This window comes from Oryza sativa, chromosome 8, assembly GCF_034140825.1.
Source record: "Oryza sativa Japonica Group chromosome 8, ASM3414082v1".
Classification (NCBI taxonomy): domain Eukaryota; kingdom Viridiplantae; phylum Streptophyta; class Magnoliopsida; order Poales; family Poaceae; genus Oryza; species Oryza sativa.
The window spans coordinates 28350870-28366381 of NC_089042.1; the positions used below are offsets into that span (position 1 = coordinate 28350870).

The 15512-nt window shown below is 42.4% G+C and overlaps 1 protein-coding gene and 1 non-coding gene across 3 annotated transcripts; one reads left to right on the top strand and one right to left on the bottom strand.

Annotated features, from left to right (window-relative positions):
• Positions 1-6011: 6011 nt before the first annotated feature.
• Positions 6012-8936, bottom strand: LOC4346340 (bet1-like SNARE 1-1). Of its 2 annotated transcripts, none has more exons than XM_015792768.3 (5): positions 8820-8936; positions 8028-8172; positions 6542-6598; positions 6415-6474; positions 6012-6320 (listed from the first exon to the last, which is right to left on the bottom strand). In XM_015792768.3, exons 1-5 carry the CDS (start codon positions 8831-8833, stop codon positions 6231-6233), a joined length of 366 nt encoding a protein of 121 aa, XP_015648254.1. In that variant the 5' UTR covers positions 8834-8936; the 3' UTR covers positions 6012-6230. The 2 variants fall into 2 exon arrangements, with proteins under 2 accessions (XP_015648254.1, XP_025875827.1); XM_026020042.2 differs by lacking the exon at positions 8820-8936 and adding an exon at positions 8629-8779.
• A 130-nt stretch (positions 8937-9066) lies between these two features.
• On the top strand, positions 9067-15512 carry LOC107281816 (uncharacterized). Its single transcript, XR_003238343.2, has 5 exons — positions 9067-9345; positions 10758-11005; positions 14309-14611; positions 14827-15127; positions 15253-15512. It is a non-coding gene; the product is annotated as an uncharacterized protein (transcript).

Below are 15512 nucleotides of genomic sequence, written 5' to 3' on the forward strand. Positions count from 1 at the left end.
ATATCAGGGATTTAGCGTGTAACTAAGGGTGGTTTGGGGGCACTTAATTGTTCTATTCCAAGTTGTGTTGGTGTACATGGAATATGTGTACAAGCATGACATATAAAAAAAGTAAAAGTAGGGAGGAAAGAGTGAAAAGGCTACGTACACCCTTTCAGAGGGTGCACCTTACAAGTTTATTAATTACTATCACGCCATGGGTAGAATGTTGGACATATGTGGCTTTATTTCTTGTATCAACGCTTGCTATGGATTATTTAAGCTATAAAATTGATGGAGGCACGGGCGAGCCGTTACTTTAATTTCTTGTCTGATAATGTATAATACATTAGTATTCTGACAATATCTTTTGTAGTTAGCATGAGTGTTAATTAGTAGTATAGTTTTGTATGCAATACCTCTGTCCCAATTTTAAGTGCAATTGTGGGTTTCCGTATCCAGCATTTGACCGTATATCTTATTTGAAAATTTTATGGAATAATAAATTAGTCACAAATAAAGTATTATTCATGTTTTATCATCTAATAATAACAAAAATATTAATCATAAAAATTTTTAAATAAGACGGACGGTTATAAAAAGTGCAAACCTATGGTCTTTTTGAGACGAAGATAATATATATGTAGTTACAAACCACCAACCCCTTGTGGTAGACTTTCTTAGCCTCTCTCTCTTTATATAGTATATATATATATATATATATATATATATATATATATATATATATATATATATATATATATATATATATATATATATATATATATATATATATATATATATATATATATATATATATATATATATATATATATATATATATATATATATATATATATATAGTTTAATTAGTTCCTGTGGTGCTTATCCAAAAGAACCATATATCCAACTAGGGACCTCTTAGTATGCCATAAGCTTATTGGGTTTATAATTAATTTGGCTGACTTTTTCTTTAAAAATATGTAGTTTATATAATCAAGCAACTTTTGAACCACAAGGCCAAGAGAAGAGTACTCACAAGTACTCCAATCCACAAAAACCAATAAATCCAAACAAAATATACGCTTATTTGAGCTTTACGATTTTTGGCATACAAATCAACTTGCTAATTAGTCCAAACAAACGGATCCTTAATATATGTATATTATCCAACGGTATTTGATTGAAATAACTAATGAATAAGAATAGTGCCCACGTTTTTTATATGAAAATAGCTGGAACAACCTTTTAATAATACAAGTTTGTCGAGGAGTGACCCTCTCTAGCGGAAGATCGTGAGACCCTCCTTTCGTAAGTCCGGCCGGGGGAAGAAGCTCGCCTCTAGAAATCGCATATCCGTCCCCAAGGCTCCTAGCTAGCTCGCACACAACCAAATTATATAGGTTCAGGCCGCTATCAAGTGTAATACCCTACTCCTGTGTATGGGATTTAGACTGAGAGTTACAAGGGTTCCTAAACTCGGGAGAACACTCTTACTTCCCTCCTCCACAAGCTCAGGTTTTCTGAGAGTCGTCCCCCCTCTCGGAGGGCAAAGTCCTCCTTTTATACCTCAAGGGGATACCACATACACCGCCTCTACCTACTCTTCTTTCGGGAGAGGACCCACCCTATCTTGACTGGAACTCGACCTGTGCCTTCGCCTGGAAACTAAACCACAGCTTATCCTTGAGCGGGGCCCAGCGCCGTCCCTCGCCTGACACGGGGGATGGCCCTGTCATTCCCTCATTAATAGGTGAAGACTTGTGGTGGCCGCCGTCCGAATGAACCCCCGATGGGACAGGTCATACCTACCTCCACTCCGCTGGAAGTAGATGCGACGTGGGAGCACGGTTGTCCGTCCAGTCAGACATGACCGGTGTCAGGCCGGTCACAGACCGGTCATTCTTGACCATCGCGCGTCAGTTTAGCACGCCGCACGTCTGCCCCACTGCATTAAATGCGACAGGGGGCAGTTGGGGCGTTGCGCGCATTAAAGGAAGTTCAGCCTGGGCCCCCTCCTCGCTTGCTCCCCCCGCCAAACGGCGGCTGGGCGAGGGCCTCGGGGCAAAGCAGTGCAAGGGCCCGAGGGGCAGTCCTCCCATTTCTTGAGGAGATGACTCTCGATGTATTGCCCCGCCGTGCCTGGCCGGGGCTGGAAGTAACATCCCCCCACCACCGCACCTTGCAGCAGCTGCGGGACGAAGAAAGACTGGAATAGCCGCATCGTCGGCCGTACCCCGATGAACATCTCACACAAATGCGCAAAGATGGCCAGCGTCATCACGACGTTGGGTGCGAGATGCAAGGCATGGATTTCGTAGAAATCCAAAACCTCGTGGAATAATCCGGAGAATGGCGGGATCAACCCCGCCATAGCAAAGGACAGGAGGTGCACGGATCGCTCCGGGTACCGTGGCCGCGGCCGCGACTCCCCCGCCCTCACGGCGGCGTCTTCCGGCATGATCTTGCGGGGGAGACTAAGGTGCCTATCCGCCATAATGCGCGATGCTGGAAGCACTGCGTCGCTGGCATCTTGAGCCATGATGACTGGCGGAGAAACGACGAGGGGCTTGGTGTGCGGAGTAGCGTGGAGTGGCGAGAATGTTAGGGCTTAGGGAGCGAGTGTGCGGGTGAGCAGTTGGCGAAAGGAAGAAGGCAAAGTCCCCGCCTCCGTATCCTTTTATCCCTGCCTCGCCCGCGCTCGCCTCCTTGTTTCACGCCCTCTCGGTTGCCCCCACGATTCTCGCGCCTGCAGTTGCCTCATCGTTTCCTGCGACCACTCATCACGTCGCCCACTGAATCCGCGTCCCGCATTTAGTGCGCCTGTCAGCGGCACACTCGGCGTAGGGCGTGCGACGGTCACGGGCGCAATCTGGGCGAACCGTCACCAGTACCGCCGCATGCGTGGCGGGTGAGGGAGTCTAGGTGCAGTCCATCCAACCCCCTGATTTTCGCGCCTTAAGCATCCTCATCATCAGCGCGGTCAGTGGCGGTCAAACCGCTGTTGTTGTTGATACGCCAACCTGGCCACTCGGCGGCATCCACTTAGATTCCCTGCCGGGCCCACAACACCAGTTTGGGAAGTCGTGAGGCACCACATCAGACCGACCTCAGGAGGCCAATGTCCGATGTGGTGCCGGGGGCTACTGTCGGAGATATGGGCCCGGGAGTATGCGAAGTGAGGGGAATCTACCTTCCCATCCTGCCACGTGTCCCTACAGCCTGGTCCTGTCCCCGTATTCCGCGAACCGCAGGAGCGGCTGGGGGGTCGGAGCCTCGGGGTGCCACGTCATGCCCCTCGGGCCCTTGCACTACTTTGCCCCGAGGCCCTCGCCCAACCGCCGTTTGGGGGGGGGGAGCAAGCGAGGAGGGAGCCCAGGCTGAACTTCCTTTAATGCGCGCAACGCCCCAACTGCCCCATGTCGCATTTAATGCAGTGGGGCAGACGTGCGGCGTGCTAAACTGACGCGCGATGGTCAAGAATGACCGGTCTGTGACCGGCCTGACGCCGGTCACGTCTGACTGGACGGACAACCGTGCTCCCACGTTGCATCTGCTTCCGGCAGAGTGGAGGTAGGTATGACCCGTCCCATCGGGGGGTCGTTCGGACGGCGGCCACCACAAGTCTTCACCTATTAATGAGGGAATGACAGGGTTGTCCCCCGTGTCAGGCGAGGGACGGCGCTGGGCCCCGCTCAAGGATAAGCTGTAGTTTAGCTTCCAGGCGAAGGCACGGGTCGAGTTCCAGTCAAGATAGGGTGGGTCCCCACCCGAAAGAAGAGTAGGTAGAGGCGGTGCATGTGGTATCCCTTTGAGGTATAAAAGAAGGACTTTGCCCACCGAGAGGGGGGACGACTCTCAGAAAACCTGAGCTTGTGGAGGAGGGAAGTAAGAGTGTTCTCCCGAATTTAGGAACCCTTGTAACTCTCAGTCTAAATCCCATACACAGGAGTAGGGTATTACGCTTGATAGCGGCCCGAACCTGTATAATTTGGTTGTGTGCGAGCTAGCTAGGAGCCTTGGGGACAGATACGCGATTTCTAGAGGCGAGCTTCTTCTCCCGGCCGAACTCACGAAAGGGGGGGTCTCACGATCTCCCGCAAGAGAGGGTCACTCCTCGACAAAGTTAATTACTCGATCTGAAAAAAAACATATATATGCACATTGCTCTCGTTGCGTTCATCATTTTATATATACCAAAGCATATGCATGCCAGTTTAATTTAATCATTAATTTACGATTATCTCAACAGTCTTAGTAGTACTATTACTAGCTGTCTCATCTTTTTTGTTATGTAAAGATTAGTAGTACGGATATATCATATTAGGTACTAGATTGGTTTTTTATGGGACTGAGAGGGCATATAGTAAAGTACAAGCAGCCATTTGCAGAACACTGTACCTAGACTCTAGGTTGTGATGAACCCAACAAACACCTATACTAGTAGCTAAGCTAAGACCATGGATTGACTGGTAATTTTATTGGCAATGGCCATACAAAGCTCCTAATGATGCGTGAAAGGAGATCAAAAAAGTGTTAATTAGCTTTAATGACAGCTCCCACTAATATAAAAGGGCACAGATTCCTGTAGCTAGCCTCCTAATGTAATGGTGGTCCGGGGACACAAGTTGCATGCAAGGCTTCATTGCCATGAACTTTGTTTTGTTAATTACGACAGGTCATGCCGGATTAGATTACTGTATTAAGATAAGCTAGCTTCACTTGTTGGTTAGCGCTTTCCTCAAAAAAAAAAAACTTGTTGGTTAGCGCAACACGTCAAAAGACAGCACTATATGTATTCACAGCAAATTAATCTCAACTGCAGCAATGATCAACGATTTTTTTTTTGTAAATATGTTCAGTTAATATTTGGAATCTCTCATATTCTTAGATGAATAATACTACTGCCTTTCTAGTTTGCTGATTAAATCGTGCGCCTTTTGCTGCATTAGTTGCGTTGTTTGGATTAAACTATCCATTATCAAGTAATTAATCACCTCCCTTGGCCCGTGAATGGCCAGTTGGAATTGTAAAATGGATGAGACAGGAGAGACGATCGGAGAGGTGAGGCTAGCAGCAAATACATTAATCGGACAACCTTAGGATGGTCGAATTTTTCTTAATTATGTACGGGCAGGAAGCAAGGAGTACTTTAGGATTTGTGCAATTTTCGGAACCACAAGAAGTATGCACAGAAGTTTCATCCGGCTTCTGGATGCTAACATGATGGATCACATCACAATTCACCCGTATTCCTTTCATTTTAAAATAAATAAATATAGTAGTTTTAGGTCATAAGATGTTTTAACTTTGATCAAAGTCAAACTGTTTTAAATTTAACTAAATTTATAGATAAATATAATAATATTTATATTACCAAATTGATTTTATTAAATTAATACTTAAATATATTTTTATAATAAATTTATCTTAGATAAAAAATATTACTATTTTTTTATAAACTTGGTCAAATTTAAAGCAGTTTGACTTTGATCCAAATCAAAACATTTTATAATCTGACAAAGTCAGAATATTTTATAACCTGAAACAGAAGGAGTACGGGATATGACACACATTCGTTTGTCCAGGATATGTCATGCTACTATTTTGTGATGACGGAGGGAGTACGTAGACGTGTAGCACACAGTGACATCATTAACTCAAGAAGTCTTCAGTGATCGATACAACAACTTGGTGGCCATGTTTGGGGGCCTAACACACAGTAAAAACTTGGCAGGGGCACAGTCTCTCTTGGAACGTCAACTCGCAATAGCGTGAAGAGCAAAACAACACAACTCTTCGTTCATTCATTCGGTGTCCAGTGTAACAATCAGCAGGACAAAGTCGCCATTTGACATTTGCAGCAGCCACTTGCAGGCAGTCCATCGACAGACACACAGCATCTTCTCTTCTCTAGCAAATCAGTAAAATCTCAGCAGAACAATTGCAGTGAGTGAAGCGAATCCAAATGCTGCTTTGCATACAACGATGGCTGAAATGGGCACAAGTGTAGCACCACCAACGAGGGCATATATCATCAACTCGTAACTCATCTTTTGCCGTCACAAAGTTTTACAACAGTTCTCACCACATTCAGAAAACGTTCAGCTCGCCTTACAATCAATCCACACAGTTTGAGATAAAATTCTCAAATGTTCGGTCATCAAGTGCACAAAACTTGATAAACACCGTCAGCCATGTACTTTACGTGCAAGCAAGAGGAAAATGAAAGGCAGAGTCAGACAATTCTTCTACTTGGTTAGGTAGTATATAAGGAAGAAGACAGAAATGAAAGAAGCCACCATGGTAGCCATTCTGCGACTTGCTTTGGTCTCAAAAACCTGAAGTAAGAAAAAAAAAAGAGCAATTGTAAGAATAACAGAACAGTTAAGGAGTAGCCCATGACGTGGAGATAGGAACTCCTTAATTCATTACCATCTTAAACTTGTCCACCGTTCCAGATAGAAATCCTCTGGAAGCATCCATATCATTACCCTAAATAGCAAAGAAATGCATTAGAGAGTAGTGACAAGAAAGATAGCATCTTGCAGGATATTAGTACCATTCTGTCCAGCATTCGGTTATGATTCTCCACTTCTTCATGTATATCTCCTGTCAACTGAAGAGACAAACCACATCAAAGGTACAGTAAGTTTAGAATGGCTATAAGCACATATGAAGATTACATTGTGATCTAGCATGCAAAATCTTGAGAACAATAACATACAAAAGCTAAAAGATGCAGCGCTGTTTACTTTTGATATTCAGATCATCCACATGCAATAACCATCATACTAATTTTTTGAAATGGTATATGGCAGGAGGACTGCCGGTTATATTAGGAGGAGAAAAATAAAGATAAAAAGTTATTAACAATGGATCATAGTCCGTCGAGAGAGAAAGAGGAGGGAAGGGGCGACTTAATTACATAAGGAGTGAATCATAGACTAAGGAAAATAACATATGGTAAATTTTGCAGTGAACTTTGCGCCATGTTCCTCACAACAAAATATTTGCAGTGAGCTAAGGACTATTAACGATGCGTCGGGACCTCCTGGAGGCTGGAACAGTGGAATAATTTATCCTTGAATGATATGTCTTTATTCCTCTTTTCTAGCTGTTTCTATAATGCTATTTTGGATTCTCGAATGTGTTGATCTCACATTCAGATGTTCAGACCGTCCTTATATTTTTCTTCGATGGAAAAAATTGGGGTCATTTCTCCCTAGAAAAATATGTCAGACAATCTGGAAATTTATACTAGCAAATACACAAGAAAGTGCCCAACTCTTGCCGTGTTACTGTACAAAGCTATAAGTAGTCACCTTCTGCAGTTAGCACGAAAACAAGTCATGGGCCATCAGTAAATAATTCCAAATTAAGCCGTTTTATTTCTACCAGCTCGATAAAAACTCCATCCTTGGTATTATATAGTGCAAAACGATCTAACCCCAACCTGCAAAGCCGGTGTTACCGGAGCTGGCCATCTAAACCGTGGTTGCTCTAGGTCGTGCCAATTTGTATAGCGAGAATAGGCACCAGTGTTTCATTATCTTTTTGCACTTCTCAAAAAAAATCTAACCCTAACCTTATTGTAACGGCTCAACCATTATCGCACACAATGCGATCCAATCAGACTGAACCATTTAGCCCTTTGCAGTAGCACAGGGTTTTGTGTTAATGAGGTAGTAAAAACCTTTCTAGGTTTGTATTGCACATAACTCAATATGTGAAGCAAACTTTGCAGAGAAATGAAGTGCGTCATATGTACTTTTTTTGAGAACACTGACCCTGTCATACTCTTTTGGTAGCTCAGAAATTCCGTCTTTGGTATTATGGTACAACACGATCTAACCCAAACATTAACTTAAAAAATGCTCCAAGCATTGTTGTATACTCAATGATCTTATCAGACGGAACAATTTAGCCCTTTGCAGTAGTACGGGGGTTTGTGTAATTGAGGTTTTGAAAACCTTTCCAGGATTGTGTTGCACATAGCTCAATTCAGCAAGTAAACTTTGGAGAGAAAAGAAATACATCATACGTACTCTTTTGAGAACGCTGACCCTGTCATGCAGACTGTCCATAGCTTGGTCATTCTCATGCTCATGAATTTGAGAAGAGTAAGCTGAACTTCTGATCGCACCCTCCTCAATACCATCAAATAAAGCAGCTCTGTGGCTGCGGAAGTCCCTGCAAACGGCCAAATGAATATAAAAGGCATTACTACCGTGTTCTGGACAACTTTAGTACTGTCTAGTATGCGTCACTTCCGTTAGCTGAGAAAAATTACTTCCAGTGATTGAAAAGTAGCAGAGTAGAAACAAACAGTTTAATTATTATTATTTTCATATGTGTTGTATTTTCGTAAGTTTCCATGAGATTATATTATAATTTTTTTTATGAATCATGACATGTTAAATGAAAAAGGGGGTATTTTAATTTGTGGAAAATCAGTAAAGACTAAAGAGGCATCATACGGTACGGTAAGATTGGATAAGGGGATAAGCATGATGAACGAAATGGACAAAATGCATATATGCAAGAGGCAGGGGCTAAGATGGGACGGAATGTCAATTAAGAAGCAGGTGGGCTAGATGGTAGGATTATTAACAAGTGACAGAAAAAGAGAAGAAGAAGAGCCGCAACTGCATCTGACGGCAGCCCGCCCCAGTGAAAAAGGGGGGCAAGGCTTTACATCTGCTGGATCTACTAGTAGTATATAGTCGATGCCCAATTCATGAATGAACTGACTAATCAAGTCAGTGAGTGAGTAAATCAACAAAACAAATACAAGAGAAATGAATAGACTGAAGAGGTAGGGGATCTGGGAGACTGACCTCCTAGAGTTCATGGGGGGAAGGAAGAGTCCCGGCCAACGAAGAAGGGGATGGAAAGCGAGAGAGAGAGACTGATGGATGGAGGAGCCGGAGATCTGCGCCGACGACGGAGACGATGAAGTCTGGCGGTCCACAGCCCCAGCCCATAAATGGAAATTGGGCCCATATACTCGTTCCTAATTACTTGGGCTTACGCAGGTTGACCATTTTATGGGCCGGCCCTTTCAAATCAAATTAATGAAATTCTGAATCTCTCCAGTCTTAGATTAGACCACTGCGCCTGCGCGCAAGGTGTTCGAGGCGAGCGCCGCGTCTCTCATCAGCGCTATCTATGTATCCGCACGCACATGTACAGCGGCGCCGGCGGCCGCAGGTAATATCAATCTTCATCGGCGTGCACGAAGAGAAGAGGTCTCTGGATGGCTGCCTGCCTCCGTTCATCGGCAATCCACGAGACGAGACGAGGGAGGGATGCGGGCAGAGCAATAGCAGAGCCCGCAGCCTCGACGGAAGACAAGGCATCAAGGTATATTATATTTTAACCTGATTCCCTCCGGCCCGCACTCGATATCCTCCTCCTCTCCTCTGCGCACTGCCACCAGCGATCCGCCTATGTCGTGCTTACCGGCCCGGCCAGGCCAGGCCATGCCCACCACCTGCTCGATACTATGTTTCACTCGCACCCCACGACTTGTCACACACTCACGCTAGCCTAACGTCCTCATCTGCACATTCCCCTCAAATATGCCTTTCCACATTCTATATCTATATGCAATGCAATCCTTTTATCTATTTGCTTAGGCTTTTCAATCATTACGCCCGTCTAACTATTTTTCCATCATTGAGCTTTAGCCCATTTTGCAAACATCAATTGCGAATGTTCATGCCATAATCATATTTTTCCTCTCAACCTCCAACTCATGCTTTTTTCAGGACAGATCGATTTTAGTATTGCAGAAACCAGACAACTTACTTTCACTAACTATGGAACTACATATCGACACAAAATAAATTTATGTGTTCGCAATATTTGAACAGCTACATCACAACTCTGCTGCTTTATTTTAGCAATTGAATGTTCATCCTATAAGAATGTAAGTTATTGTTACCAAAACCGTTCCAACTCGTACAGTATCTAGCAGTCTACCACATATGTATCATCAACTCATGCCTGATTCAGATAGGCAAAGGCTACTGACTGAAGGTCCTCCATGTCATGATACCAATTCCCTTGCACACTGCAACAAGGGTTGGTGTTGCTGTACTCAGCCATGCACAACTCTGCTTCAAAGCCTTGTGAAGATTGAGCTGACATAGGGGCCAAGTGGCCATTTGCAATGTATGAATGATTCTCATTCTTTACTGAAGAGTTACTTGCCATTGTTGGGCCAACAAACTGTTGCTCATCTTGCACAATAGACGTTAACATATTTCCACAGCTATCGTTTTGAGGGCTTGAGATCGAACAACCATCTCCATACCCTTGTGTTGCCTGAGCTTTGAGAGATTCTAGTTGTGCTTGCAGACTGACTACCTGTGAAAATTTTTAACAAGGAACACCACTGTCAGTGTCACCTATTTCCTTGCAGTATATGGTAAGACAATATTTTCATGCAAAGAACCTCCTTTCCTGGAAAAAAAATTACACTTTGATACAAAGAACCATCCAAGGAACCTAGAAGTCTACACATTTTCAACAAAGAAAGAGGGGATACTTCTTAACTGTTTTTTCTTGTGATACTTCAAAACCCTTTTATGATCATACAGATTAGTTAGGATAGCCCGTGAGCCTTGAGTTCTCAACACTCACCAGGTGAGTTTTTCCCACTCCATGAAGAATAAAACCACTTCTTTTAATAAAAAAAAATAATTCTGAACCAAAACCCTCATTGTAATGTACTGAATACTAATGAAGAACTTGCTCACCTGCTGTTGCAGAGAGAAGATGTGCGCGACACAACCATATATTGGATCGCGTAGCCTAGCCTGCGCCTCATATGACATGGTCACTGCAGCCTCGCAGCGGTCACTAACAGGGAGATGCATAAGGATCTTTGAGGCATTACTTGCCCCAAATACCTTATGGATAGCGGCAAAGTGTGCAGCACCTTGCTCATGGCAGAAGTATGGGGCGAAGACACACCCCTTCACACACTTCCTGCGTAGGAACTTGCACGCGCCACATGGTGAGCCAAGTCCTGTCATCCTTGTTCTTGATGCTGTTGTTGGTCTTATTCTTGCTCCTTGCTGGTTATGATATGGATCTTCAGTTCATCATTCTCTGCTATTTATAAAGATAACCCCAGTACTGTGATTGCCAAAGCCTGTCAAATAATTAATTCATCTTGGTCTCCCTAGTGGACTACAAGTTTCATTATTTTAAGCCCAGTTGTTCTACCCCTTTCATGCTCATTTCCAACTCCTGAGTGGAACATATATCATTGATGGTTGAACACATATGTAATAGTTAAACTTTTATACTACCTCCGTTTCAGGTTATAAGACTTTCTAGCATTGCCTACATTCATATAGATGTTAATGAATCTAGGCACACATATATGTCTAGATTCATTAACATATATATGAATGTGGGCAATGCTAGAAAGTTTTATAATATGAAACGGAGGAAGTATTATTTAATATGAATGCAAATGCTGTTCAATGTTTACAAGTTCAGTAATTAAACAGCACATATTGGGCCAAACAGAACTACTTGTTGCATGCCTGTACCCATACCAAAATGCAGGATGGGTACTTTGTGCTTAATGTTTATGAGATATGGAACATGTGGTTAGGTTATAAAATTGCTTCCTATAAACCTTATGTGCATCCTACCTGAGCAGACATCTAAATATGTCCATTTTCCTTTCCTATTTTTCTTGAAACTGTATCATAGTAGTAACATTGGTTACTTTTTTGAGTGTTTCTCTCATGGATCCCAACATTACTTTTGTAAATTTAGGTGACTCTGTTTTTCATTATTTTAAAAACTGGAGTGTTTCCTCCATCGGAGCACATATATAATTCTAAAATATCGGCAGATTACTACCTTATGGTTAAGCTGGTCAAGTCATGAAACAGAATTAAGATAATCAAGTAAAATGCTTACATCAAGTGGCTACTTTACAGATACTCGTAAGTCATAACAATATACAAATGAAAAGGAGTGTAGTCATTACCTGCCACACCAATGACGTGTATTTAGCTTTAATTAGCTTTCTTTTCTTCCCAACCAAATTTTGCTGTATACCCAACAAAACACAATTAATGGTTCCATACTCCTACTTGTGCCAATGTTTTCTTAGCTGGTTCTTATTTCTTTTCTTTTGGCAGGAAAGCTGGCTTCTATTATTATGTAAAACCATTAGTTATTCCAATCACCAATATATTCACAATAACTTGCTTTAAAAAAGTTTCTTGTTCCCCCAGAGGGAATTAATAGATAGATTTTTGGGTCAATAATCACCTGAATGAGTTAAATGTTCTCAGCCACAAATTGACAGCTTGTGTACAGCTCATAATTACTTATCCTTCTTTCATAGTTGATCTGGTACCTATTGTTTCAGGATTGGCCTACAGGGTCCATAAGGGAAACCTTATTTTGTTTGGCCTGCTTAAAGTTAGTTTTTTTTTTGGTATTTATAGTCTTGTACCCAGAGTCCTACCTTCTTCTGTCACATGGTTATTGTGCTATGAAATATTTCTACGGAATTTGCTTACTGGGAGATTTTCCTAAGTTCCTGGCAGTGCCTTAACAATTGTAGTGTTTTGTAAAATGTAGTCGTACGTACCATGCTGTTACAAATCTAGCACAGAGAAATTATCAGCAGTGTTCAGTATTTTTGTTTCATCAAGCATTGCTATGATCCCATCACAAACTAAGTTTAGATGCTAAATCTTGAAATGAAGAGACACACGTGTAGAGCTCTTTTGCTCCAAATTGCACATTAGTAATGCATGCATCAGCATAACCTTTGGAGCTTATATAAGGGTCCCACCCTGTGGGAAACCAAGTGAAGTGGTCGGTGAGTTGGGTATTTAGAGTGGACCCGTAAATCATTTGTTGTTTTTGGAACTTTATGATTACATGTCAATCTTTTAGTGCCTTATGCAGTTAGTTTATAATGCATGATAACTTCATCATGGGCATCTTTATTTTTGTCACAAGGAAAAGCATTTTGAGCCCTTCAGAACTTCACCTGTTCATGTGCTTGTCTTTATAGTTGTTAGCTGGCAAAGAGTGCACGTCCATGACACAATAGAATGCTTTAGAAGTTGAACTATTATGTAAACCACCTCATGACAATATGACATTGACTACATTAGAAAAATAATGCTAACACTATTTAACTACTTGAGTATGAAAAGTGAAAACCACTTGATTATGAGACGAAGTCCTTTCCTGCACTAGTGATCAAACTGAATTACTAGAGTTTTTTTTAGATAATGGGATAATCGGGCCTTGAATGACTGGAGTTGAATGTGTGCTACCATAACTTATGTGTGATGGTTCTGGTATACAAGCTGACATAATATGACTTTCACTTTTTTTTTGTGTGTCTCGTATTCAAAACTTATAAAGGAAACAATTGATTTGCATGTATTAAGCATGAAACTCTGCTGCGTTTGGTCCCCCGGATTACCCTGTTAGATTGTTTTGATTCTCAACCTAAAAATGGTCACTGCGTCATAAAGATCAAGTCACCGTACTGCATTTCTTCCCTAGACATTTACATGCAGGATTTTCAAGACTTATAATATCTTTGCAACATGATAATTCTTAAAAAATAATAGGATTCATCGCTGTATGTAGCGCTCGAATTCATATAAGTGGTAACGACAGGAGTAAAACCGCAAAATATTTTGGTAAAAGCAATGGTAATATTAAAATGAAGCAACTGACAGCATCGTAGAATAACAAGTTAACACTTAACACTATGATTGTAATTAAGCATTGTTTTCCTTTTCTTTCTGTTTTTGAGAAAGCATTGTTGCCTGAATTGAAAGGTGAATCTCAGGTGCTGCTGAAGTGCTGATTGTGGAGGATTTTGTTTGGTGGTCAAATTTGTCTTCATTAGAAGATGCACGGCGACAAACAATGATATAAAGAATTTAAGCTAGAGTTAACTGCACGCATACACCAAATTAATTGGTTACAGTATAGCGGATGATTTGTACCCACTTGGAGACTGGTCAAGAATCAAGATGATGGACAGATCACAACCACAGTGCACGTGTGTGCATGATTGCTAGAATCACTAGTTAAGGTTCAGGAGGTCTTCCCCTTTGTCTTGCTCATGAACACTCACTTGATTAAGCAACTCTAGATTAGTATACTTCCTTATCTGAAAATTAACCACCTAATTTTCCTCTTAGGTGTTAAGTATGTGCTCACATGAGTACTCTTCCGTCTCTGTTAAGCCTAATGGGATGGTATATCATGCTGATCACCTATTTGCCTAAAATAATCCCTCAGCCTTTGTATGCAGGGCTCCACTCATGAGGCACATCTTGCAGAAAACAAGTGTCGGTGTCGTAATGATCCTTGCTGAAATCCAGGAAGCAGTTCTTCATCAACTTTCTTCCCCTTACCGGGTTCAAATTATGTACAGATAAGGTGCTTCCGATCGTTGGATGGCACATTTAACTGTCCAGATTGATCGATGAAATCTGCATTCAGGGCCACCGACCGGAGTTACAGATTCGCACTGGCAGAAAAAATGGGCTTGCTGAAGGGAACACCTAAGGGCCCCATGGCTGCCCTTGCCGGAGAAAATGCAAGCCACAGCAAGGTCAGGTCGTTTTCGTCCTCTAGCCGGTGTGTTGTTAATTTTGACACGGTTGTTTGATGCCATCAGGGTTAATAGCTGCAGTGAGCTAGTGCTTAAATTTTTTCATTCGTAGGATAGAGACATGCAGGCCTGGCTTATATGGAGGAAGTTTTCTTGAGTGTTCTAGCCTCACGAGGCCATGACCAAAGAAACTGATTTTATTTTTTCTAAGGCAGGTCTGAATCCATGTTGGTGATGGAGATGGAAATGGAGCGAGTTGCTAGAGTGCCCCACCGGCGCACATGCGGCATGCAAATAAGCGAAGAAAGCTGCTTGCTTCCCCTGTATTAATCCATGGCGCCGGAAGAGTTGGTAGGTATCTTTGACTGGCCGGCCGTGTGATGTAAGAGGAGATGCATTTGGTCTGTCATCTTGTGAGCTTTTGCTTAGCGGCTCAAGAAACGCGCATGCATGCATGATCATGGCTGGTCTGGACAAGAGCAACCAGATGCCTACAAGCTACACATACATTCTGTCGTAAGCACCAGTTCACCTCCTTTCTTTTATTTTCCTGTGTGAAACAGCTTCAGCTCTGACCTTCCTAGCCTCTTACTATCATTGTCCTGTCGCCATTTTGTGTCATTATCTTTTAATTTGGACAGAACTGAAAGGACGGTGCAAATATCATTTTGACCAGTCTGATGGAGGCAACATCTATCCATCTTTCGGAGTCTGAAGGAACGTGCGTGGAGTCCCTATGGTAAATCAAACAAATTGCTGGGTCGTCATCTCTTTCAGGTAATTGCGAATCAAGCTCCTCCTTTACACCGTTGAACTGGCACAATGTTGGATAACTATGCGTGTCTGCACTTGCATTTTCTGAAGGAGACGTACACAATTACACATGCCGTCTTTATTTTCA